General features: G+C 49.5%; 1 protein-coding gene across 1 annotated transcript; it reads left to right on the plus strand.

Moving 5' to 3' along the window:
* The first annotated feature begins 17,985 nt into the window (after window positions 1-17,985).
* Window positions 17,986-24,803, plus strand: IRF1 (interferon regulatory factor 1). Its single transcript, XM_065849090.2, has 10 exons — window positions 17,986-18,135; window positions 19,329-19,420; window positions 20,301-20,400; window positions 20,613-20,789; window positions 21,141-21,181; window positions 21,307-21,442; window positions 21,612-21,737; window positions 22,557-22,588; window positions 23,173-23,308; window positions 23,744-24,803. The coding sequence occupies exons 2-10, from the start codon at window positions 19,334-19,336 to the stop codon at window positions 23,839-23,841; spliced, it is 933 nt and encodes a 310-aa protein (XP_065705162.1). The 5' UTR covers window positions 17,986-18,135; window positions 19,329-19,333; the 3' UTR covers window positions 23,842-24,803.
* Window positions 24,804-25,015: the final 212 nt, after the last annotated feature.

Here is a 25,015-nt window from a genome sequence, read left to right on the forward strand (position 1 = left end):
CAGTTCATACAAGGTTCTGGGGCAGCGTTAGGATTCTGCGGAGGTTGTCAGATATCCCAAACGCAAGGGAGGAGGGAAAAGGAAAGGCCTAAGACACAAAATTTGCTGGTGGTTGTGCTGGCTGGGAACAGCAGTGCAGACAGACGGATGTGCTCACTGCCATGAGCCACCCCAGCGCGGGGACACCGGCCAGCGGCTCTGTGGGCAACCCCTGGCAGCAGTGATGGGAACCAACTGCTGGCTGAGAAAAAAGTGAAACAGAGGGATTTCCCAGCCAAGCCTGAGGTTCTGTGGCAATTCAAACCCAGGTTGTTCACCGAGGTCTCCGGCGGTGGGTTCAACCTCAGCCTGGCTTGCAAGCTCCCGAGGAGGTTTGCTGAAAAACCATTATGAGTTTGTGGGAGGCCAAAAGAAACGAGCTGAAAAACACAACAGATCAAGAGCAGGGCTTAATATTTTGAGCTGCACAGCTGACAAATTCAGCCCAAGGGTGACTGGTAGTGCTGGGCAGGTTCTCCATGGAGCTCCCAGTGCTGCGCTGGTGCAGGGTCCCTGTTCACCCAGGGTACGATCCTTGGAGCCACGTGGGGAGAAAGCTCTACAGATAAGCGCGAAAAGAACCAACCCTGTTCCTGTCAGAGATGACAAACTGGGGATAGTGGAGTGGGCAGCCATCAGCTCGCAGGTTATCTTGAGCTGAGCCACACAACCACTACTGACTCTTGATTTCCCCAATTCAAAGTATTGAGATATCGAGGCGCTTACTGGTAAGGGCTGCGGCATCGGGCTGCGGGCCAGCGGGAGAGCAGAGCGGAGCCGGCAGAGCCGCTCCTGCCCCACGGGGCTGGGGCTGGATGGCGGATGCTGTCACCACCAGCAAAACGCAAGTGACAGCACTTCTTGAAAAATGACACCATTCTTTCTGAAAATAAATTAAAGAGGACTGTTTTCAGCTTCCAGGAAAGAGGGAAACACAAGTTACTGCGTTGGCTAACTTGGCCAGATAACAAGCTGCAACACCTTCAATTAATGAAGACATTAGACATGACGCTCACAAACCCAGGGGGCTTCCCCCTGCCAGCTCCCAGCACAACCATCCCAGCACAAAATCAATTCCCTGGCCCCGAATGCACCCATGGGGTCAGGCTGACACACTTGGAGCATCCTGCATCCCTCCTTCCCCACCCAGCAGGAGCCACTTCTCGGTGCCCGTACCCAGGATCACCCTCCTGCTCCTGCAGGTTCCCCAGGGCAGCGGCTTCACCAGCCGTAAATTAATTAACTCTTACAGAATACCTGCATTCTGACACAATTTTTCCACAAGTTTTGCACAAAAGCTGTCATTTTTCCTTTCTAGGTAGCGGTTCGCTTGTTTTTTTCCTCTTATACCACAGTCTTTTTCCTATTGTATATCAGAAGGTTGCACACTGTTATCAAAGAAACTCCGATTTCTAGAGAAGTGTCGTGGCAACAGCAACTGCTTGGTCATGCTTTGAGGCATTCTACGTTTTACTGATTCCAAAATTGAAAAGCCATGTCCTTCTATCTTTACTACCTACTTCTGTGGAACCACTGATTGGTTAAGGAGTGCGCCCCAAGGTTCAGCACCAAATTTACTGGAACCTTTCTCTTCCAGAAACTCTCAACAGATGACCTTTTTTCCTATCAGTTTCCAAAATCAGCCTAAACCGTTAGTTTCTTGCAGAGAGACCATAAAATGGTAGAGCACTGGTCCACGAGCACATCGAGGTTCCCTGAGCACACCGGGAGGATGAGGATCCATCTCTACCTCCTGCTCCTGGCTGTTGGTGCCTCTGCTGCTCCCCCGATGAGCAGCATGGCTGAATTATTGACTTTACTGGAGCAAATGTATGAATCGGTGACCAAGGACATTCAGGTAAATCAAGTTTCCACTTGCCTCATCTAAAATTTTATATACTGAGTGCTCTTGTTGTTGAGTATTTAACTTTTTTGAAAGTCAATCTATTCATTAGGGTTGATAATGATGATATCTGAAAGGCTTAATTAATATCTTATTTTTCAGATTGCGAGGATTGAAACTCCAGACAATATAGATGTAAGTAAAACTCCTTTTCTAAAATAACCTTAGCTTGTTAATAAATTTAGCCATTGGAAATTGAGATAGTTTTAAAGTTATCTCCTAAAATACTCTATTTGTATTTAAGAGCAAACTATTACTTTGAGTGTAGCTATTATAAGATATAAAATGTTATTAAAGATATAAAATGTTACTACAATCAAATGTTGAGTCATAGAAAAATAGGCTGTGATATAAAAGTAGCCAAGAACAGCAAATATTCTTGTTCTACATCTTTGTAAATCTGCTGCAGAAAACACACAGAGATTTTCTGAATTAGCTTTTTAAATGAAAGTTAAAAAGGAAAGAACAAAGTTATTCACATTTCTTGCTTGTCCACCTGCAAAAATGCTTCTTTTTAGTCCACTTCGTTTAGTCTGCTTTTAGAAATGGCTTTTTGTACCTTTACCATCAGTAAGGGGTGACATAGTTGTCACACATCTTGTCTGGAGGATGCTGTTGGTGCCCTGAGAACAGCACGGCAGCCCCGGCCTGGCCATGGGTTCCATCTCTCAAAGGTCAAATTCCCCTTTATGCATTTGCATCCCCAATCAATTTCTGCTGTTCCTTGTGGCTGTAAAGGCTCTTAGCAAACGGACTTTAAACAACGTCCTCTTGATACAGATGCTGCCAACGAGGCTTTTTTTTCCTGCTGTGTATCGACTGGAAACTCGATTTCCACATGAGATCCCAGCCCAGCGCGGAGCTCTTGGGATGACACGGTGGCCAGGTGGCTATTTGTGGGATGGCAATCTGAGTCATGCATTTACTGGAGGAGCAGAATAATTTACATTTGTGCCATAAGTTAGTTACGGGAGGGGGGGTTTGGGTGACAAATCCAACCCATTCCTTGTAAATCAGGTGTTGAGTTCCCAGCTCTGTCACTTCTCTCTGGATGCCATCTGGAAGAGCTCTGCTCTCAGGCTTGGGCTTGGTTTAACCCCGAGGTTTTAATAGGGAAAACAGACCCATAATCCGGGGAGAAGAGCTGCTTCGCTCTCACCTGCGCTCCACAGAGATATGGGAAACATTTCCAGTGTATCTGTGCTTGTTGTTGGGCTGTGGCAGGAGCAAAGCAGCTTCCTGTGCAATGGCATGGGAAAAGTGACCTTCCTCATGGTGCAGCATCCAGGAACGACCATCAGGAGACCACATGTTGGTCGAGAAGGTCACGGGTGTGACCCCAGCCTTCAGCAGCTCTCCGCAGTGCCTCTCACCTCCACGGATTAGTTTTTGCGTCATTTTTCATCACTTTGTCCCATTACACTGCTCTCTGATCCATCTGGAATAGCTTCAGCTTCATATATTTTCTTTCTCTCATGCTCGGATAGTTCTAGTTTCTGGGGCAGAAAGCATCTTGCATCCAAACTGAACACATAAACCGTCGTTATCTGCTGGCACGAGCAGGCGTGAGAAATCAAACCGATCTTCAGATGGCTGCAGAGGAGCTAGGACTAAGTCTTTGGCTAATTACACCCTTCATCTGGATGCTACAAAATATACACCAGCAGAAACTATAATTGCCAGGTCTCTGCCTGCAGAGCGGAGAAATGTGCACATCAGTTAAGTATGTTTGCAAACATGAGCCCAAAAGTCACAACTCACCTGCCACCCAGGCAGCTGGACGGAACTCAAGAGGGGGTTTAGTGAACTTATTGTAGTTCATGGTTGCAAACTCTTGTATAATATCTGTTCCGCTCTTTCTTCCATCCTAGGATGCGAATTGCGTCAGCACAATCTTTGAAGGAACGGAAGAGCTGAAAACTAATCCAGCTCTGAAAAAATACAGTGTTTTTTTCCAAAAATTTGAAAGGCTGAAGCAATCCCTAACGCCAAGCCTGGCACAAGAGGTAGGAACTGATTTCTTGTCTAACACAGATCACGCAGGAGAGATGTAATAAAATGTGATCCATAATTCATAACTAAGCCCCTATGTCTACAAGAGAGAATAATTTGTGTACTTACTTGTGTTGAGTAGACAGAAGAAGAAAACCTGGCATTATTTCATGTTTCTACCCCTCCCTGTTTCTAGTATTCAGTTTGACCCACCTCTAAAATGAGGATTTAAATGTGTGATCAGCATATATAAGGCTTAAGGAAAATCAGATCATTTATAAAAGGATTTCAAGATGAAAAAGCTCTACATAATGGTTAAATGTTAAGTAATTTCATTTTCTTGATTAACTTTTCAGGGGAAATGTGATACAGAAAGAAAGAGTGCAACAATATTCATAGAAAAGCTGATGACGTTCATCCGAAAAGCATCAAAAAAACCAAGAGCATAGAGTTATAAGTTTCTAGAATTGCTGTAGATTTCAATAAGCAGTAAAATGTGTATTTGTTTCAAAAGTCCTTTTCCTTTGTGTTAAGATCTGGCAGGGGACACCTTCAGTTTCATTGGTACCGTACTGGCTCATGTTTGGCATGTTATCTCCAAGAGTATCGATAGCAAAATGTCATTTGTGTTTCTAGATGAAAATTGAAATGCTCGGTAAAGCAAATTGTGCAGGGGATTGTGGAAGGACCTGCCTGGCAGAAAACTATGGGGTTTCTCATAGAAGGTCTCGTGGTGTTGCTGGCAGCCAGGGCCACGCAGCCACTCGCTCAGTCTCCCCCGGTCCTGGTAGGATGGGGAGGAGAGCTGTAGGAAAACAGTAAAACTCGTGGGTTGGGACATAAATGGTTTAACAGGACAGTAAAGGGAAGATCTAAATAATAACAATAAAATAACATACAAAGTGAAGGATACATTATACAATTTCTCACCAGGCAGAAACCGATGCCCAGCCCGCTCCCAAGCAGCGAGTCCCTCTCCCAGCCAGTTCCCCCAGTTTATATACTTAGCATGACATCCTGTGTATGGAATATCCCTTTGGCTAGTGTGGGTCGGCTGTCCTGGCTGTGTCCCCTCGCAGCTTCCTGACAAAATTAACTCTATCCCAGCCCAACTCAGAACGAAAGGTCAAATTAACTTCTGCCCAGTCAAATCAAGAATGAATAGAGAAGGATATGAGCAAAAGCAGCTGGGTCCCAGCACACGCCTCATTAACCAGTGCTGAGCCCCAGGGCTTTTGCACGCTGTACCGTAAATGCTGATGTATTGAGATGCGATATGAATATATTTCCTTTGCCTTTCTTTAAGCCCAGGGTGGAGGGACAGCATGCACTTGTCATTACAGGCTGGATATCCAGAAATTTCAGGTTTAAGGTCAAATTTCTGGTGGAAAGTTTTGCTGGTATTGTATGACCTCAGCGGAATGGAATGGGTATTATTATCAATGACACATCTGGAAGAGCAGAAACCTGTGTATAGACCACTAAACCAGTAGACAACTGGTGCTGCTGAAACAGGTGATTTAGCTCAGGGAACTGGCTTGGCTATACTGGGAAAAAGCATTGTAATATCCATCTACAGTAAAGAGGATTAATCAATGTAAGAACAAAACTTTTCTAGTCCAGAGCTGGCTTTGCCACTGCTTTGAGGCCAGATGAGAGGGAACTGCAAAATTCATATCACACAATATTCCACCTCTTAAACTCTGCCTAAGCTTTGAGATATATATATTTATATGTATATATATCACTTATCAGCAAGGCATACAGAACACTGCACTCAAGTATACAGGATCACCTGGACTTAGTGTGCTTATCATTCTGCCCAAAATCTTTCACAAGTACTAAGAAATGTATCCTGAGATGTTCGTCTACCTGCCCCTGGTTAGATCTGTGTAAATTTGGCACCTGAACATTTGTAAGGATCTGGGCATGTGCCACTTGGAGAATCAATGGTTTTTTTTCAAAAAATAGGAGTGTTTAGATAAGTCTAAATTTATTTTTATGGTGTCTATTAAATTATATCACATTTTATAGATATATGTATTTTGGATAAAATATTTATTCTGTATTTTTACTACTTTTAATAAAGTGAATAAATGCCTGTGTCTGCCTTTTTCGCCCCGTGAATTTATTTCCAGCTATTCCCACACTTGAGCAAATCCGGTTATTGTAGAATCTCTGATGGTCAATGGCATAGACCCTAGGGGTGAGCGAGCGTGTGCTGCTGGAAGCTGCTTCTAGCGATGCACAAATTGAAGACCAGAGGGCCCGTTAGGGTGCACACGGCTGGGAGGGAGCTGGGCGCTCCCTTTGGTTTTGCTGTAACGGAGCTGCTGAGGAGCCCCTGCCGGAGCACAGGCATAGGTGGCTGGTCACAGAAAAGCTTACAGGATTCTCTCCCCACCTTTTCAACAATTAAAATAGAAAGGGAGAGAATCCAAGTGATGGTCTAAGTGCAAAACCTGCTCCAGGCGCTGGCAATGCCCGAGGCTCCAAGCTGAATGGTTTTTCAGTGTTTGTTCTGCCAGCACATGAACAAACATCCCACATACTGCTCGTCAGACCCAGCCTGGGTAATCCAAACAGTGGGGACAAACATGCCGCAAACAGAGGGGAAAAAGCTAGTGAGGTTCCTAATGTGAAATAAATACCTTTAAATTAGATACTTTTAAAATAAATAAGCGAGCATCTCCTCAGACCCACAACAGGAATTACGGCCCTCGCCATTCACGAACAAACATTTGCAAAGAAAGCGTCTTTGGTGGAAAATATTTCCCCATCTACTCAAACCAGAATCCCAATCTGCGTAACCCCGGCGACAGCTCTGCCTGCTCCAAGCCCTGGAAATAGGACGTTGTCATGAAGAGCAGGGCACAAAGCAGGAGTGCTGGGTGCCGGCTGTGGGTTCCTCCTGCGCTAATTGTGCATCATCCAGAGCAAGGACTTTCCAGCCCGACAGAGGGTTTCAGGTACCCAGCTGCAGTCAGCACTCCGAGCAGGCACAGAACATTAATACCCATTAGAGATTATTATTTAAAAGAACCAACCAAACAAGAAAACCACCAAAGCCCAAACAAACTAAGCCACCACAAAACCCGAACAAACCAAAACCCCAAACCAAAACTAAAGCAACAACAACAAAACCAAACACGCACACAACACACACACAAAACCCAAACCAAACCAAACCACAGCATAGATTTTCCAGCATTTCAGTCTGAACTGGGACAGAATCCAGGTGACCCTGAGGATGCCATTTGGAGACAGCTTCAGCCTTCTGAAGATGCTTTCTAGCTTTGAATGCTCTCCCTGCCTTGCTGTACAGTTTGCCTGAATTTCTTTCACATTTTCATGAGGTATTTTGAGAGATAAGCGCTTGCGTCCTGACTTTGAAATCTATGTTGTTAAACAGCTTCCTGACCACCTGTGAAAACCTGGGCACCAGTGGATGGAACGTTTCTGATCCTTGCATTAGGAGCATCAGCTCCTAGAAAGCTCCGTAGGTTGGAGTATTTTAAATGACACAAATGCAGAGCTCTAGAGAAATGTTCGGGCTGCCTTGTCAATGGGTTTGCTTTAATGCCCTGGGTGATGCTTGCATTTTTTCTATAAATACCCCAGCATAAATTAGTTCTTTAAAAAAGTTTTAAACATAGGAGAAAGGAATGAGAAGCAAACTGAGAAGAGATTTTTGGTGAGAAACAGAGGTGGGTTCCTCTGGTGTCCTTCTCATCACAGAATAAGCTGCTTGCAAAACTTACCAGTTTTGACATCATCAAAAAAGCACCTGAGCAAGGCACCTGTAGTCACAGGTGCTCCATTTCATTTGTTCTGAGTTTCCTAATTCTGACATGTCCCCATACAACAGTCAGAGTTACTGCTGCTTGTTCAATACGTCCCTGGAGATGGCGGGTGAGAGTCCTGGGATACCAGAGCAAATACACTGCAGTAAACCACACTCTTCTTACATCAACATCTTCCCAACATTTTCAAGTGTTATCATCCGACTTTTATGACAGGAAAATAACTCTTCACAGTGAAGCTCTGTAAAATGGGGGGAACGGGCACAGTTGCTGGTGAAAATTATTAACCAGCAAAATTAGTATTTATAAGTTATTTCACAGAATCACAGGATGTCAGGGGTTGGAAGGGACCTGGAAAGCTCACCCAGTGCAATCCCCCCATGGAGCAGGAACACCCAGCTGAGGTTCCACAGGAAGGGGTCCAGGCGGGTTTGAATGTCTGCAGAGAAGGAGACTCCACAGCCTCCCTGGGCAGCCTGGGCCAGGCTCTGACACCCTCACCAGGAAGCAGTTTCTTCTCAAATTTAAGTGGAACCTCCTGTGTTCCAGTTTGTACCCATTGCCCCTTGTCCTATCACTGGTTGTCACCGAGAAGAGCCTGGCTCCATCCTCCTGACACTCCCCCTTTATATATCTGTAAACATTAATGAGGTCACCCCTCAATCTCCTCTTCTCCAGGTCCAGAGCCCCAGCTCCCTCAGCCTTTCCTCACACGGGAGATGCTCCACTCCCTTAATCATCATATTTGTGCAGACAGTGATCTATAAAACCTTTTCCTCTGCCTGCCTGTGATCTATAAATACCAAACCACAGCAGGCGGAGCAGCCTGTGGCCCAGGACCAGGGGAAAGGCGCCCGCCGCCCGCACCGGCAGCTGACGGCAGGTGGCAACAGGAGACCGAAAATGCAAAACGCACCCGCGGAGCAACAAACCCACCAGGAGCTCCAAGCAGGAGCTGGCGGAGCTTTCGAATGCGCCAGCTCCATCTCCAGCCTCCGTGACCAAGCGTTTTCATCGGGACGGGCTGAGCTGGTCCTTGCTGGGATGCCCAGGCACACCCTGAGCGCTCAGCTCAGCAGTTTTGTTTGTTAGAACTAAGAAGAAAAGGTAAAGGAGGAAAACAATATTCCTTCCCTCACCTACCTACACTTCCATTCTGTGGAAGAATGAAACCATGGTGCTCTTCAATGCAACAGCCCCATTCACAGTGATGCCGATTTCTGACGTGAGCCAAAGTCCCCCTTGTGTTCATATCCTGACAGCCATGCCTGCCTCCCCAGCTCATCCCTATGAACCCTTTGTAACCGGAGCAGGAAGGACGTGTCAGCCAAAACTCTGAAGTCATTGGCTAGAAAACAGGTAGGCATTAGTGTAAGTATAACACCTCGGTACAATCATGGCATAAACATCTCATTTAGACACGCGAGCACTTACTGTAAAGATCCTGCATCAGATTTCACTGGGTTGGGTGTGTGGCGTTCAGAAGGGCTGGAGAGGAAAGACCTGACCAGCCCCCCGATGTCCCCAGCTACGGAAAATGCCATGTGAACGGCAAAAAGAAATGAGTGTGTAAAGAACTGAACAGGCTGTGGTAAAGAAAACGCACCGCCCTCGTCATTTAGATGAGTCGAACAGGACAAGCTCGGTAGCACCAAAACCAGGACAACTTTCTGACTTCAAAGCAGCCAATAGCTCTACCTGGGAAACCTCCCAGTCATGCTGACCCCAAAACTTCAGCTACATGCCCCCCAACCCACCTGGTCCTTTTACAGATGGAAATGGTTCCAGCTGTGTTTAAATCTAAACTTTGACTTTATATAGGAAGTTCAAAATAATCATACCCAGGAAAAATCAGCATATCCTTAATGTAAACCAACATTCCTCCAATTTAATTAACCTTTTAATACCTTAATTTTATACTTAATTGACCCTGGTAAGCATATATTACACATTTCCAGAGAGCAGTTCTATATATCTTATTATCACCATCATAATTTCGGTTGCAAATAGCAAAGTTGCCTATTAAATAACAATTTCAGAAGCCCTGCGTGGCTTGAGAGGGCTCAGCTGACTACAGGTTCTTCCAGCAGGGACCTGGGCTCACTAAATACAGCTTGTTCTGAACAGGCAGCATCTATATCAGATGCACTCAGCCTATAAAGCTTTTTAACAGCATCTTTAAGGAACTTGCAAGACCGCCCTGCCCAGCGCTGCTCTGGCTGGAAAGCTCCTAATGGAGAAACAACTGCAAACACTCCACATTCTCTTAGCGCATCTCCCAGCTCTGCTTCAACCTGTTGTGTCATCTCGGTGAAATACAGAGATTTATGGAACAATTCAGAGACGTTAAGTGAAGAACCAACGCGCTGCAGGACAGAGGGCTGTGGTCGTTAATCAGTTAATTAGCCCGTGCTTGCTGTGGGGCTCAGCCCCGCTCAAAACTAAACGGGTGCTCGGGGATTTTTGTTGTCGGCTGCTTGGTTTTGGGGTTGCTTTGGGTGTAGCGGATAGAGACGGTGCCGGTTCCCCCCAGGGTGTCAACGCATCAGCATCCAGGTGCCCCGGGGGGGTTTCCCGCCTCGGGCGGATTTTCCCGGCGGGGCTGCTGGAAGTCCCGGCGCATTCCTGCCCCTGAGTCACGGCCGGACCCGGGCTTGGCCCGGGCTTCCCCCGGCCCCCCGGGGTGACCCCCCCACGCCGGTCCCGCCGTCCCCCCGTGTGGCGCCCCCCCGCGGCCGCGCACGGCACCGCCGATTCCGGGAAGCGGTTCGCACCGCCCGGGCTGCGGGAAACCGAAACTCGGCCACCGGGGAACAGGGAACAGGGCCGGGGGGGGAGGAAGGGGGGACGGCCGGACCTGCCCGGCGGTGCGGGGTCAGAACTGATCGGGCGCGGTCTGCGGAGGAATTTGGGAAAACACGCAAGTAAATAGTTACAATGCAAACAGCAACACCCCCTAACAAACAACGGGGAAAGGAGGAGAAGATGCAAAATAAGGCGCAAAAAAGGAGGAAAAGGAAGGGGAGGAGGAAAAAAATAAAAGGGGGGGAGAAAGGTAGGTGGGGGGTGGAGGTGCTCCAGAAGGCCCTGGTGGGATGCCCAGGGATGCAGCCCCAGCCGCCGGTCAGTCCTGCTCCCAGCCCCTCTCCTCACTGCGCTGCCCCAGCCCTGCTTCCCAGTCCTGCTGTCACTCGGGCAGGGACCTCATCTGCCAGCCAGCCCACACCATCAACTCAACCTGTGCTGTCACATCACTTCGCCTGCTTGGCAGCCCCCACAACCAGCCAGCCAGCTCCATTCCTGCCCCATAAATCAACAATTCTGCGATGAAACTCGGCAGGGAGTAACGTGCTCCCTGCAGCAACAGGGGCACAGCAGCCATGCACTGCAGCTGACCCGGGTGGCAAACATGGGCTGGATATGATCGCCCGCCAGCCTGGAAGGAGGGGAGGGTGGTTGTGTGCCAGGGGTGACCGCATGGCAGGGACAGCCACGCTGCTCTGGGATTTCAGCCAAGGAAGGAGAATCAGTGGCCGGGGGTCCCCATTGGAGCATCAGAGGGTGTTAAAAAATAGTGAAGATAAAAACACCCTGTGCTTCTTTCTGAAGGAATCACACTTGCCTGGCAGGGAAGGTGACATGTTTGAACAGGGAATGCCATGGGGATCAGCATGGGACAGCTGTTCCCTGCAAGGTGTCCCCTGGGGGTCCCTCCTGGCTGGTGGGTGCTGCTCAGGGGACCCCCTGTTCATCAGTGGGAAGAAGGATGCAAAGGGTCCTTCCCCCCGCACTGTCCCTTCAGCAGATGGTCATCTGAACTACAATAAGCTCCCCAACTGGACACATCACTTGGCTTCTCCTTTTTTTGAGGGAGAGGGGGAAAGACCAGCACTTACAGCATCCCCTTTTAGAGCAGCCAAAAAGCAACGCCCAAAAGAGACAGCAGTGACCCGTCTGACCCCAGCCTGGCAGGAACGTTCCTGCCTCGATGCAGGAACCACGGCAGCACTGCCAGCCGGGCTGAAATGACTCTCTTTAAACCACCAAATTTGACACTTGCTTATGTAAATTGCTTTATTGTCAAATAAGGCACCTGTCATCACCTGTGACCTATATTTGGACAGAGATGTTGGCATTCTCCACCAAGGTTAATTAACAGCCAAGAAATAACTATTAATAAAGTGACTAAACTGCAGATGTTAAAACATATCTGTTGCATGCAGTATATGGTTTTCACTATTTGCTGTGAGGTTCTCAACACCAATCTGCCCCAGTCCCCTCCCAGCACCCAGACCAGGCCTGGCAGCACAACCCGAGTGTCCATCCTGCCCCAGGCAGCACAGCCGGAGCTGCCCTGGCTCAGGGTGTGAGCCCCTTCCCCGCATGTCCTGCCGCTGCTCCCCATCCCTGGGCTCCCAACAGCACTAACGGGGCAAGCCCAACAATGCTTCTCAGCATCCCCAAGAGCTTCCTTTTTGGCAGCCCCTTTGCACAAGGATGGGAACGAAGCATTTCAAACAAAGCAGGGGTTATTGGTGTTGCTCCCGAGGCACAGCAGAGGTGACGCTGCCAGGGCAGCCCATGGCCCCGCTGGCTTGTCCTTCTCCTGCCAACAGCGGGGACATTTGGTACCTTTTCTCATCAGCCCAGGAAAGAGACACCCCCCCTAGCTCAGAGCCAGACGAGGCACAACCAGCCTTGCCCAAAACGTGCTGCTTGTCCTGCAGCTCCCTTTGGTTTAGCTCCTGCTCTTCAGATGGCCGGGGAGGCAAGCAGGTTCACTCCAACCTGTTACCTTTGGACAAACGCTTTAGGGCACATACAAAAGTTTTAAAAGTTAAAAAATTCTTTAAGACACAGCTCACCTTTTTTTTTTTGAACTGATGTCAGCCCCAGTTGCACTGCTGGGACTCCAGCAGCAGAAAATGAACGTACTCCCCATGTGAGTTCAGATGGATTAGCTGACAAGATGCCAAAACCTCAGGCTACCCCAGGCCAGTGTGGCCCCATTGCTGCCCCAGGCTGTGCAGACAGAGCAGCCTGGGGGGGGCTGCAACTGCTGCCCCCCTGCACCCACACACAGCAGGACAGGACCGAGTCTCTCCCACCTTTATCAGGGAGGCTCAGCTGCTGCAGGTCTGCACCCTCGTTAGGCAAACTCGTCACAGCTGCCAGGTGTCTGCAGCTCGCAGGACTTTCCTTGGCAAATAGTTCATGAAGGGTCTATGTGCTTCTGCAAGGCTGAGAGAAAAGTAAGGAGTGGGGGAAGTCCAGGGAAACAAGTCAAATTCTTGGAATTTCCTTTTTTTCCCCCGCCAATCCAAGCGCAGAATCTCGCTTTGGTTTATTTTAGAAAGTCACCGTGCCATCGGTGGGGAGAACTGGATTGATTTCAGGTCCTGAGAGAGGTCCTTCCAATTCCGGGAAACCATCAGCAGCCCATCCCAAGATATATTTATTGCAGCCTGTGGATAGAGCTCTCGCTAGTATTACCTCATGCCATCTGGGCAGAGTTTCAACATTTCTGACATTATTCATTCTCCTGCATGTGCTCCAACCAAACTTCCTTTTTGTAAGAGAGGCATTTATAAGAAATGGAAACAGCTTGCACCAAGTCCCGAGCTCTCCCGGCTGCCGACTGAGAAGCGGCTAGTTTTTGTTGTTAGCTTTTGCAGTTTTTAAGGCTGATACTCCAGCTCTGCTCCTCCAAGTCTGTTCTGTATTAACCCCTTCCAGCCCAGAGAGCCCGTAGGAGGGACACGCGCCAGCATAACGCTGTGACCGCTGTCATTAGTGTGCAATGGTGGCATCCCTCAGGTGACAGCAGCTGCTCCACACACGTTTTGTATGGCCCAACTAGCTCCAAAAACAAAGAACTGTTTCCCATTTTGATGGGGAAGGGGGAGGAAGGCAACTGGGGAGAAAATGAGAAAGGGTTTGCATTAGAGCAGGTTTCTCTTAAAACAGGCGGAAAGGAGGAACACAGCCTGGCAGAGCGGGGTCTGCGAGGGCTGGTGGGTGCTGGTGGGCACCGAAAGGTCCCCATGCAGCAATGGAAGGAAGCAGCCAGGGCCGTGAGGAAGCAGATAAGACACTCGCTCTCGCCATGCTCCCCCTCTTCCTCTCCACAAACCCTGCTCGATCCTGCGGTTGTTCACTCCCGCCACCCAAATACTGCCCGGGCATGCAGACCTCAGACTCCGCTCCTTCCCGGGGCTCGCTGCCGTCTGCCAGAGGCAGATTTCTGTGGCAGCCCCTGTCCACATCTCTTCATCTCCCCCTTTCCCCATCTCCTCATCTCCCTGTCTTCCCATCTCTTCATCTCCTCATCTCCCCATCTCACCCTCACCAGAGCAGGGATTCTCCATTGCGAAGCTTCTCCATTGGTTGGATTCAGGGTTGCAGGGAGGGAAAGTCTTCAAAGCAAAGCCTGCAATCAGTACTTGCCATAATGCTCAAGCTTTTTCCCAAGGCACATCAGGGATTTAAAACCATAGCAGTGAAGATGGAGCAAAGATGGTGCCTGGTTCATAACCCTCCTCGTGGGCTGTGCCAGTGGCCTGGCGGTTGGTGCCATGCGGTTGGAGCCTTTTAGCACTCTCTGAAATATCGTCTTCCTAACAGCATCTTATTTCAGGGCACTGCTGCCCAAGACAGAGAGCTGCTCATTACAAACAACAAATACCCCTTGCTGGAGCATCAGCTGGAGATTCGATTTGGTCTTAAATAAAAATATTATTAAATGTTCCCTCTGCTTTAGGAAAACAATCCCAGACTTGGGATCAACCTGGATCGGGTAAATGTGATAAAGTATTTTAGTGACCTGTTTCTGTGTGTCTCAGTTTGCTGCTAAAACAAGAGAATTAGCAATTCATGGGGAGAATATGGAAAAGGGGAAATATTAGAGGGTGTTCAGAGCCAAAAGGCCAAGCAGGTGTCCTGCTGCGATATGACAGGACTACAGCTCGCAGAGCATCAGGGCTGTTGGCATCCATGGGAATTATTGCTGGGTGATAAACTGGGTGGAGAAGAAGGGTTTTATGGCCAACCATTTATTGACTCCCGGTCAGTATGAGCTGCATGGATCATTCATTGTTCATGCTTTCATAGAAGCACATGTGAAATTTAAGTGCACGTTCTTGCTACATTAAATAAGCTGCGGAATGATAGCGTAGTGGTATAAACGGGAGGGAGGAGCCGGTTTTGTAAGGAGAAGGCTCTGTAACCATAGCGTGAGGGGAGCCTGACCCACAGCGGCATCAGAGGGACAGGTTGTTATTTCCTTGTTTCAGCTGATAACAAAGGGGCAAACAAACATACGGCATCCCAGCTCCGTGGAAACCTGCTGTGCAGATATGGGACAGGACACAGGTATAAAAGTCAATTAAATTACCCCAAGTAGGACCTGTCTGGGTTTAAACCAGAGGAAAGAAGTGAGGGTTTGGGGTTGGGACTGTTAACCTTTCTCTATGCATTTCTGTTCTTGGGATATATATGTGGTGCCTGGTGCCAGTTCCTGGTTAAGATACAGACTAAAAATAACCAGTAAGGATTGTAACAGTGCCAAAGTCATGTATCAAACATGTCACTGTCCAATATTTAGTCATTTCAAGTATTCAGGATACATTTGATGTATGCACACATAGGCCTGTCAGACCAGGAAGCTCAACATTCATGCTTCTTAAAGCTGGCTGAGGGGGTAAAAACAAACCATGGGAGGCTGGAGCTGGAAAGGAACAACAGCATGATCTTTTTTGTCAATATTTGGGTTGTATAAGAGTTGTTGTGACTCTTTTTGCAGATGATTGGAACCTCAAATACCTTCTGCCGCCTCTCTTTCAAGCTACTCCTATGTTACCTCTTATTCCTCTGGATATCTGCACATCTTGTGCTGAGGAGTGAACCCATCCCCTCTCACAGGCTATGAGCGTAACGTCCCATTGCTGCCCCTGCCTGGTCTGTGTACTTCTTTCCTTTGATTATTTGTGTGGTTTACCTAGCATGTTATATCTTTCTCTACACCGAAACCTCCCCAGTGAATAGTGCCTCACCCAGCACAGAGACCCAACCGGAGGATACGACCACAAGATCAAAGTGTCGAGCAGGAAAAAAACCCAACAAGTTTAGAGAAAGTGTGGCACACCTACAGGGCTTTTCTGCACTTAAATCCAAATTTGGTCTTTTCTTTAATCTTCGTGTTAAAAAGAAGAAAACGCTCCGGTGCGGGCAGGCAGTGTGACAGTGTCATGCTGTTTTTCTAGGCTGCCCAAGCACCTCTCCACCTCTCTCCCAATACACCTTCCCACTTCCCCCACCCTCCAAACCTGCCCTGAAAGTATCGGAAAGGGAATAACCAAAAATGCTCTAATACTCTGCTGGATTGAAGGTACCTTGAAGACAGCGCATGCAAATATCATCTCCTTGTCATCCAGATCCAATGGATTGCAGAGGAATCCTCATGATTTCAGTAGCCTTTTATCAAGTCATCATTTCCCTTCCACATGCTTCATCCGCCAGCGGTAGGAGAGACCAGAGTACCAGTGGTTGCACTTTTTGTCTCGTAACACCGTTATTTCAGAGCGACCTACCCTGACACACAGCCCAGACAGCGGAGGATGGGGGAAAAATCATTCTGAGGTTTTCCAAAATGCTCGCATTGCCCTGCCTCCCGCCCTCTGCCATCCACACTGGGAACGGCCGACAGGCAACGCGTCTCTTACTACATTGCACAACCTCTGGCAAACGAGTGCTGAGAAATCAGAGCATCTGTATGTCTCAAACCCCTACAGCAAAGCAACCGAGACCAGATCTCAGCTGGGAGCTCCATGGGAAAAAGCACTGAAAACAGACGATGTTACAGCTCTAACTAGGCTGGGGAACCCTGTTAGACTGTTGAGGCTTTCAAACCAACAGTACAAGTCCAGGCAGTGTCTGTAGTGGCGCTTCCCACCCGAGCAGCGGTCTGCTGAGGCCAGGCAGGGACCAGTGTCACACACCTGTCCCCTGCCTTAGGTGCACCGTGATGTGCACAGGAGTTGCTCTGGGGACTCCACTGACGTGTTACTTTCAGCCGTGCATTTAATGAGCATTCAACACTGGGATGAAGCAGCACATTTCCCCACATCTGCTTGCATCACTGGAAAGAATCGAGCTGACACTGGACAGCTTGTTGTGTACTAACCACTTCATGCCGTGAAAGCATAGATGCAGAAGAGATGGTGGAGCATCACTTACAATTTTTGCGTTTTCCTTTTCTGTTGGAATAATTCCACCTATGATTGTTCCTATTACTCCAGATCCCTTCTGAAATTGCTAACACCAAATAAATAAAAACACAGTTTTGGACGTCCCTGTCTGTTAGTCCTGTTGTCAACAGCAGAACTGTGCCCATTGGAGCTGGTCCCACAGCAGTGCCCGGGGAACTGGGCTGCTCAGAGACAGCACCAGGGTCGGGTCCCTGACATTCTGCAGTGACTTGATCAGGAGCAGCCTGACTGCTGACCGATCACCCACCCTACCCCAAACAGCCTCATCTACACCCTGCATTTCATTAATTGCCTTTCCTAATCTATGAGGATTGCTATGGGCTGCTGGAAAGTCAGGGGATCTATCTACACGTGTGGATTATTGTGCTGCTCCGGCTGGCCGGGATGTGCGTGAACAGCAGCAGTGCAGGGGAAGCATGGGGGGTGCTGAATCCCTCGGGAGGATGGGTGCTGGATCCTTTGGCGGGGATAGGAGCTGGATCGCTCTATGGGATAGGGGTTGGATCCTTCAGTGGGACAGGAGCTGGATCTGTCTTTGGGGATGGGGGCTGGATCCATTAATGGGATGGGGGCTGCATCCCTCGGTGGGGATAGAAGATCGATCCCTTTGCAGGATCGGAGCTGAGCCCCATGGAGGAACTGGCGCTGGATCCGTTTGCGGGACGGGTCTGGATTCCTCCGCGGGGACGGGATCCCTGGAGAGGGCACAGGGCCAGTCTAGGACGGGGGTCCGAGCTCCCGGGTGTGACACGGGCTCGGCAGGACCCCGCCGAGCCCCCAGGTGCCGGTCCCGCACCCACACCGCACCCACACCCCCGCCGGACGGGGGGGCCGGCGCTCCCCCCGCGCCGCTGGTGCTACAACAGCGTGATTTCCCCGAAGTGATGCTGGCGGCGGCAGCCAATGGGAGGCGCGGCCGCCCCCTGCGGCGGCGCTGATTGGCCAGAAGGCCGCAGGGCCCGGGGCGGCGGGGAATCCCGGGCGCCGCCGCGTTATACCCTAGGGCGCGCCCCGCGGGCGGCAGAGGCGGGTCGGCGGGCCGCGGGAGCGGAGCTTTGCGCTCATCTCATCACCTCCTATCAGCTCACCACTGTACAGGATTGCACGGCTCGGCACTGCACGGCACTGCGAGGTGGGTCGCGGTGCGTCGCGGTGCGTCCCGTCGCTCGCCCCCCGCTTTGCACGGCTCTGGGGCTCCGGGTGATGCGCTCCGCAGGGTCCGTGGGAGCGGCCCCGGAGGCACGGCACGGCACGGAGCGGCTCAGCTCTGCTCGCTAAGACGGGAACGGGTGGCTTTAGCCATACAGAGGCAGTTTGGAGGCGTGGGGCGCATCGCGTCGGCGGCCGTCGGGTGGGCACCGGGCATCCCTCCTGCAGGCAGCGACCACGGTCCCTTACACAACCCACGGGAGGGGACGGGGCGGGATGTCCCCTCGCAGCCGAGGGGCTGGGCACATCTGAGCGCGGCTGCCGCTCTGCGGGCTCAGCCGGAGGCTCCGCTCCGCCGTTGAGCCGCTGCCAGCGCCGAGCCCCGGGGCCAGATCCCGCGGCCCCGAGCCGCGCTGCCCGGGGCGGCCACTCTCCGGGCCTTGTCCCGCCGCCACCGAGCGCTTTGCTGGTGTAAGTTAGAAATGTATTGCTGGGGGAATCCTGGTCTGTCTCAAAAAAAACGCCGCAAACAGGAAATTATTGCCGAGGGGGAAGGGCTGGGAGGCCGCGCCGCCCCGCTCCGCTCCGGCTGCGCGGCGGGATCGGTTCCTGCGCGGCGCCGGGCGCGGCTCCGCGGGGCTGGTGGCGCTGCGGATCCGGGACCCCCAGCAGCAGGACCGGCTTCCCCTCGGCCTCACGCAATTTAATTAATAACAAACTTTTAAGAAGGAGACTGTGCACTGAGTGCTTCTCTGTGGCCGCGTGCGGGAGGGGGTCCCGCACAGGTCCCCGCGGGGGTCCCGCACCCGCTCCCGGGAAAACCGCCCCGGTGCTGGCGGTGGCTCCATCCCAGCGGCGGGGGTCGGGCCGGGATCCCTCGCTGCCCTGTCCCACTCCAGACTCCCCCCGGCAGCAGGGGCTGAGCACCCACCGCTGCAATCAGCCCCTTTCCAGAATTCAAACCTTCAGCCGTGGTTTTGGTGCTCACCAGGGCAAGCACTGCCCTCCAGAAACAAGTGGAAGACACTGGAAAAGAATTAAGAACCTGGAAAAGTAGTTTTGGTTGCATCGATAGGGTCAGCGGTAACACAGTACAGAGGGGAAGGGAGGAGTGACGTTGCAGAATGGTTAAAAGAGTGATGAGTTTTTTTTGCTAACCTGTTATTTCTTTCATAGACAACATGCCGGTGTCAAGAATGCGCATGAGACCCTGGCTGGAAATGCAGATCAATTCCAACCAAATACCAGGACTGATATGGATTAACAAGGTGAGGGTTGTTTATTACAGTCATTATTATTATTACTTCTGTGTAATTAACCATCCTTCATCTTAGATGACACCAACCATCAGTCAAGACCATAAAGGAAAGAAGAGCATGGAGAAAACTTGCAAGCATTATGTTTAAAAAACAACTGCTTTAGTTTTCAGAAAAGGTAGTTCTGGGTCATACAGAATGGAGTAGCTCCATTGTTTTTCCTGTGAAAATTCCAAGGAGGGAAATGATAAATTCCAATTAAAGCTGTCTGAACATAATGGAGAACCAAGAAATCTCCAAGATACCTTTTAACTCCTGCTGCCCACTTGAGCCAAGACCACTCCTGTTCCAGTTGAGTTCCTTTACACTCCCAGTTGCTCCCAGTTTTAAGATTTGACCTGAAAGAATCTCAGGATTCGTCTCCCTTTGTTCTGGAAGGCACATCCCAGTACCTGTGCTGCAGGTGAGACCACCAGGCATATTGAACTAGGTCTCTTGCTCTGAAGTTACCATATCCATCCCATGGTGATGTTTAATCCAGGACATGTTTTTCTTAGGATTTAAGAAGAAATTTTCTCCCAAAGTGTACCTGGAAAATATACTGTAGTTAATGATATGTTTATAGAATAGCTGCAATGTGTTTAAATGATTGTGGGATAAAGCTGGCAATATTGCTTACTTCTCCTGTCCTGTACCACATGTGGCTTTCCCAGTTTCACAACTCTTAAAGAGCCTTGTATGCATTGGACAAAATAGGTGCAGCAATGGATGCTTAATTAAGATACAGGGCAGAGGGTTTATCAAGTTTCTGAGCTGCTACTGAGAATTATTTGATTAAATCTGGAGTGTGATGCTGCTTTTTTAATACAAATATCTATTGGTTTAACTTCAGGATAAGATGATGTTTCAAATCCCATGGAAACACGCAGCTAAGCACGGCTGGGACATGGAGAAAGACGCCTGCCTGTTCCGGAGCTGGGCCATTCACACGGGTGGGTGCTGGCTTTCCATTTCCATCACTCATATGAATACCTTAAACAAGGCAATTTTTGTCTTGACTTACACCTGAGGTATTTATATTAATTTCTAACATACACGTCAAAGAAAAGATTAATTTTTTGTTGTTCTTGGGAGGGAAGGGGGTGCAGGGAGAGCTACCGCTGCAAGGAAAAGCCTAACCAGTCACCTCGGTTTTTATTTGTAGGAAGATATAAAGTAGGTGAGAAAGACCCTGACCCGAAAACCTGGAAGGCAAACTTCCGCTGCGCGATGAATTCACTGCCCGACATCGAAGAAGTGAAGGATAAAAGCATCAACAAAGGCTCCAGTGCTGTCAGGGTTTACAGGATGCTACCGCCCCTGACAAAGGATCAGAAGAAAGGTAAACCCCCAGCAATCCAGCTGGGATTAAGCAGCTTCCACTACTGCACTTAAACACAGCTTAAAATTCCTGCTCTGCCTGGGCAGGGGTGCAACAGACCTGTTAGCGGCACTGCTACTATTGGGGTTGGTCACTGGTTATTGCCATTGGTGACAGTTTGTACTAATGGTTCATTTTATCCCAAGTTCTTTAAAGGTGCCTAAAGGCATTGGCAGGAGGTGACCAGGACTCGCTGCTGTGACAGCGGTAGCAGAGCTTGCTGAGCAGGGCTCAAAGCTGCAAGAGCTCACACTCACTTGAAACATCAGCCCTGCAGCCCTTTCTCACATTTGTCTTATTTTTACTTTACAGAAAGGAAGTCAAGGTCTTCAAGAAACAGGAGCAAGAGAAAGGTATGTGCGTGTAGAAGCAGCTGAAGAAGCTAGAGGTTTTGGTGGTTTTCGTACTTTAGTTTTTTTCGTATGGGAACTTGGGTGTTCTTACAAAAGCCTTTAATGCTTTACCCTTATTTCTGTAGTCGTACGAGGACACAAGGATGGAGGAGTCAGCAGACAGACTAACCACCACTCCCCTGCCCGATGACCACAGCGGCTACACCGCTCACGACTACACGGGGCAGGAAGTGGAGGTGGAGAGCACGTCCATCTCCTTAGGTGAGACCCAGCGTTTGGTTCTCTGAGCAGAGCGGAAAGTGTCGTTCAGGCACTAAACCCACAACCTCAGTGCCCAAAGCCAGGGCTGAGTCCTGGGGCTGGGCCGGGCAGGGAGGAGGCAGAGCTGGTTGTGTCTCCCGCGGGTACCAACTCCCGGTGCATCCCGCAGACCTCTCGTCGTGCGAGGTGAGCGGCTCCCTGAGCGACTGGAGGGCGCCCATGGAGACCACCATGGCTGACAGCACCAACGACCTCTACCAGCTCCAGGTGTCCCCCCTGGCTTCATCCTCAGAAGGTGGGTATTTCTTCTTTTCCTGCCCTGCTCTCTCAGCGGTCTACGGGAGGGATGGCAGCGGGATAAAGGAGGGCCTGGGGCATCAGGAGAAACAAGAGCTGGCTTGTAGGATGAGAAAAAAAAATAAACCAGCTTCTACCTGATGGATTTGGGTGGCTGGAGCTCCCAGACTGGCCAGGTTACAGAGGGGCATGTGCCATCCGCAGTAGTTGCTCCTGGGTGAAAGGCTCTGGAATGGCATTGGCTTTGCATGTGTGGGCAAAGGGGCAGGGTTGGTCTCGCAGGCTCAAGGCGATGGCACAGACAGGTCAGCGGGCAAAGGAGAACAGATTTCTGGGCTAGGAGGGTGGAACAGGGGGTTCCTGAGGCAGCTGGGAGGAGGCAATGCCAGAATTAGGACAGAATTAGGTGCAATAGTGACAGGGGAGGTAATCGCACTTGCCAACAAGAAACGAAAAATAATATGGATAGATCAGAGTGGTTCTTACTTGAGGTGTAATTAATCTTCCTCCTGCGTCCAAGCGGGCTCTGTCTGGGGAGGGTCCGAGCTGGCTGCAGCCTCGCACCCCAGCATGCGGGTGTGATAGAGAATCCGAGAGGAAGGGCTGAAGTTTGGGACTCGGAGCTGAGGGGCTTCCCTGCCCCAAGCCCCTGTGTCCGTCCTGGCTGTCATCCCTGGCGGGGGGAAGTAAAAGGTGCTGGCATCGCGTGACGGGAATGTGAAGCGGGTTGTGTGGTGAAGAAGCAGAAGTGTGAGGGCTAACGTGCAGAAAGTTGACATCTATGTCTGTTTTCTTCCCTTTTTTTTTCTTCATGAAGATGAAGAAGAAATGAATTCGAAGATTTTTAAGGTAAAAAAAAACCCAGCCCTTCTGATCAGAATAAAATTGCCCAAAGTTGCTGTTTGCACCACGAGAGGAAGGGGAGCAGCTATCTGATCCAGTCCTATATTATCTGAACATACACTTATGTAATCCAAGACCCTTATTTGATGAGGAAGCCCGAAAAATTAAATATAAAGAAAAGGCTGCTTCACGAACATGAGCTGGAGATGGCACATGCATAGAACTATTTACTCTTCATGTGAAAGTCAGAGGAAGCTCTTGAGTGCTGCTAGAAGTACAGGGTGCTCTACTGGGGTCTCCAAAGCTGCTCTAGACTTCATTTCCCCCCTCCCTCCACCTCTGACATGTATGGCGCTTAATCTCTGTTTCCAGACATGTCACACTCATCCCACTCATGATATGTGGATTTCATCACCTAAAGTGCTCTCCCTGTTTAACATTACTTTTAACTGGAAGTGAAATTAGTTTTATATAATTCAGCATGACGAGATATAGTTTGATCTTTATTGCTTACCTCTAATGAAGACAAAGCAATAAACCATTGCAGCCGCGGGAAGCAGCAGTTTCACTGTCTCCTTGCTCCGTTGCAGCTGTTCGAGCCGGGCCAGGACTGGCACACGACCAGCGTCGGGGGCAAAGGCTTCCTGACCAACGAACCGGGCGTGCAGAGCATGTGCAGCACCTACGGCTACAGGGAGCAGGACGGGGAGATCGACACCACGTCAGGTACAGAGCCCTCGGTTATCCTTGTGGAGGATGATGCAGATGGGGGTTTTCAGACGATGATTGGGAAGGGAGCAAAGCGAACGGCACAGTTCACACATCCCCGTGTTCTGTGATTTCCAAGCATCCTGTCGGAAGGCTGTAAGGAATTTGTTCAGAAAAAGGAGAAAAATGCGTCCAGTGAGAGGATACTGCAGATTTGTCTGGGGGTTTACACACGTAAGCTGTGCCAGCTTTCAGGAACTCATTGCAATGTAACTGGAGAATTTCCACTAGCAATAGCCCAAATGGGACAGTTTAATCATTTTAGTCTAAGGTGTTTACTCATATCTGAGAAATCTTTCGATTTTTGATATGTTTACATATATACACATTGCCATACATATTTACACTATCTTGCATGTGACTCAGTACCCATTCTTGTGTTATTTTGTCTAGGAGAGCTGGAGTTGAGGCTCTTTGACCAGAAAGGCCTCGACTTCTCCTGGCTGGAGACAGTGAGACCCAGCATGCAAGTCATTCCCTGTGGCTTGTAAAGCCCCGGCTTCCTCTGACCGTGAACTGCTGGAGTAGAAACTTTAACAAGCCTGAAGAAAATGGAATAAACCGTTTGTTACTGGCTCAACAAAGCAAGTAGCTTTTATATTCCGTTTTAACTTTAAGGCCTGAAAAGGTCAGCAAGAAAGATTCCATTGTAATTTTAAAAAGAAAAGGCCTCCCACCTCACTAGCAGGGCTCCTGGCCCTGGGGATGCTCAGCCGCAGTTTGCACCCTGGCATCGCTTTGGAGGTGAAGCTTTTGCTGGAAGTTGGGGTGCCTGGCGGGTTCCACCGAGCGGCATCGTGTGCCGGGGGCCTGGGGAGGGGGTTACTGCCCTCCCACGGGAGATGTGATGAGCACTTTACCCACGGAGTGCTTGGGAGAGACCCTTCGGATGCGTCTCTCACCAGTTAGTTTTGGTTGCTGCTTCCCTGTGCAACACTGCTGATACCGAGTTTAACTATCATTACACTTAGAAGTGCACTAATTAGCTGTCTCTTCTTTGATTTACCCCATCAAATAGTTCATTTTTCAACTTTAAACTGTGTAAAGAGTTTAGACCAATAAAATGTGAAAATTCAGTTTTGGCTTTGCTTCCACATAGTCCAGTTACCCGGGTCCGCTCATAGGACGTTACCTGCTCGTAGCCGTGCCGTATCTATTTCCTCACCATAGCTGAAGAGCTGCTGCATGAAACAATTTTTGCACAGATGGGGCAGAGCTCTTTATTTATAGCGTGCCTTTCGGAGACCCCTCTCGCACTCTGCCCAATCCCTACAGTACTGTATCAGCTGTACCAGCCCAGCGTGTGCGGGAGTGGAGAGTGGAAGAGGTTTTAGTTTGTGTGTAATGCATAGGAACCAAATCACTAAGTTGCAATAAGACTATTTTCTTGTACATTTAGTTTTTGTATATAAAGTGTTGTATATTTGTTTTAATAAAGATGTTTTATATATGACATGTTTACTTTTTCTCATGGGCAAGCTTTGAGAATGCATTCCAGATTCCTTAAAAATACCCAAACAGATGTGCTGTTGACAGAGACAGCTGGAGGGGGTTTTTCATGAGTCATGAAAGCACAGGGAACTCAGCACAGTTTGCTCCTGGTTTCCACCCCTCCCTCTTCCCCGTGCAGCTGATGCTGGAATCCTGCTTCCCCAGGTCCCGTGC

The sequence above is a fragment of the Patagioenas fasciata genome, chromosome 14, assembly GCF_037038585.1.
Source record: "Patagioenas fasciata isolate bPatFas1 chromosome 14, bPatFas1.hap1, whole genome shotgun sequence".
Classification (NCBI taxonomy): Eukaryota; Metazoa; Chordata; class Aves; order Columbiformes; family Columbidae; genus Patagioenas; species Patagioenas fasciata.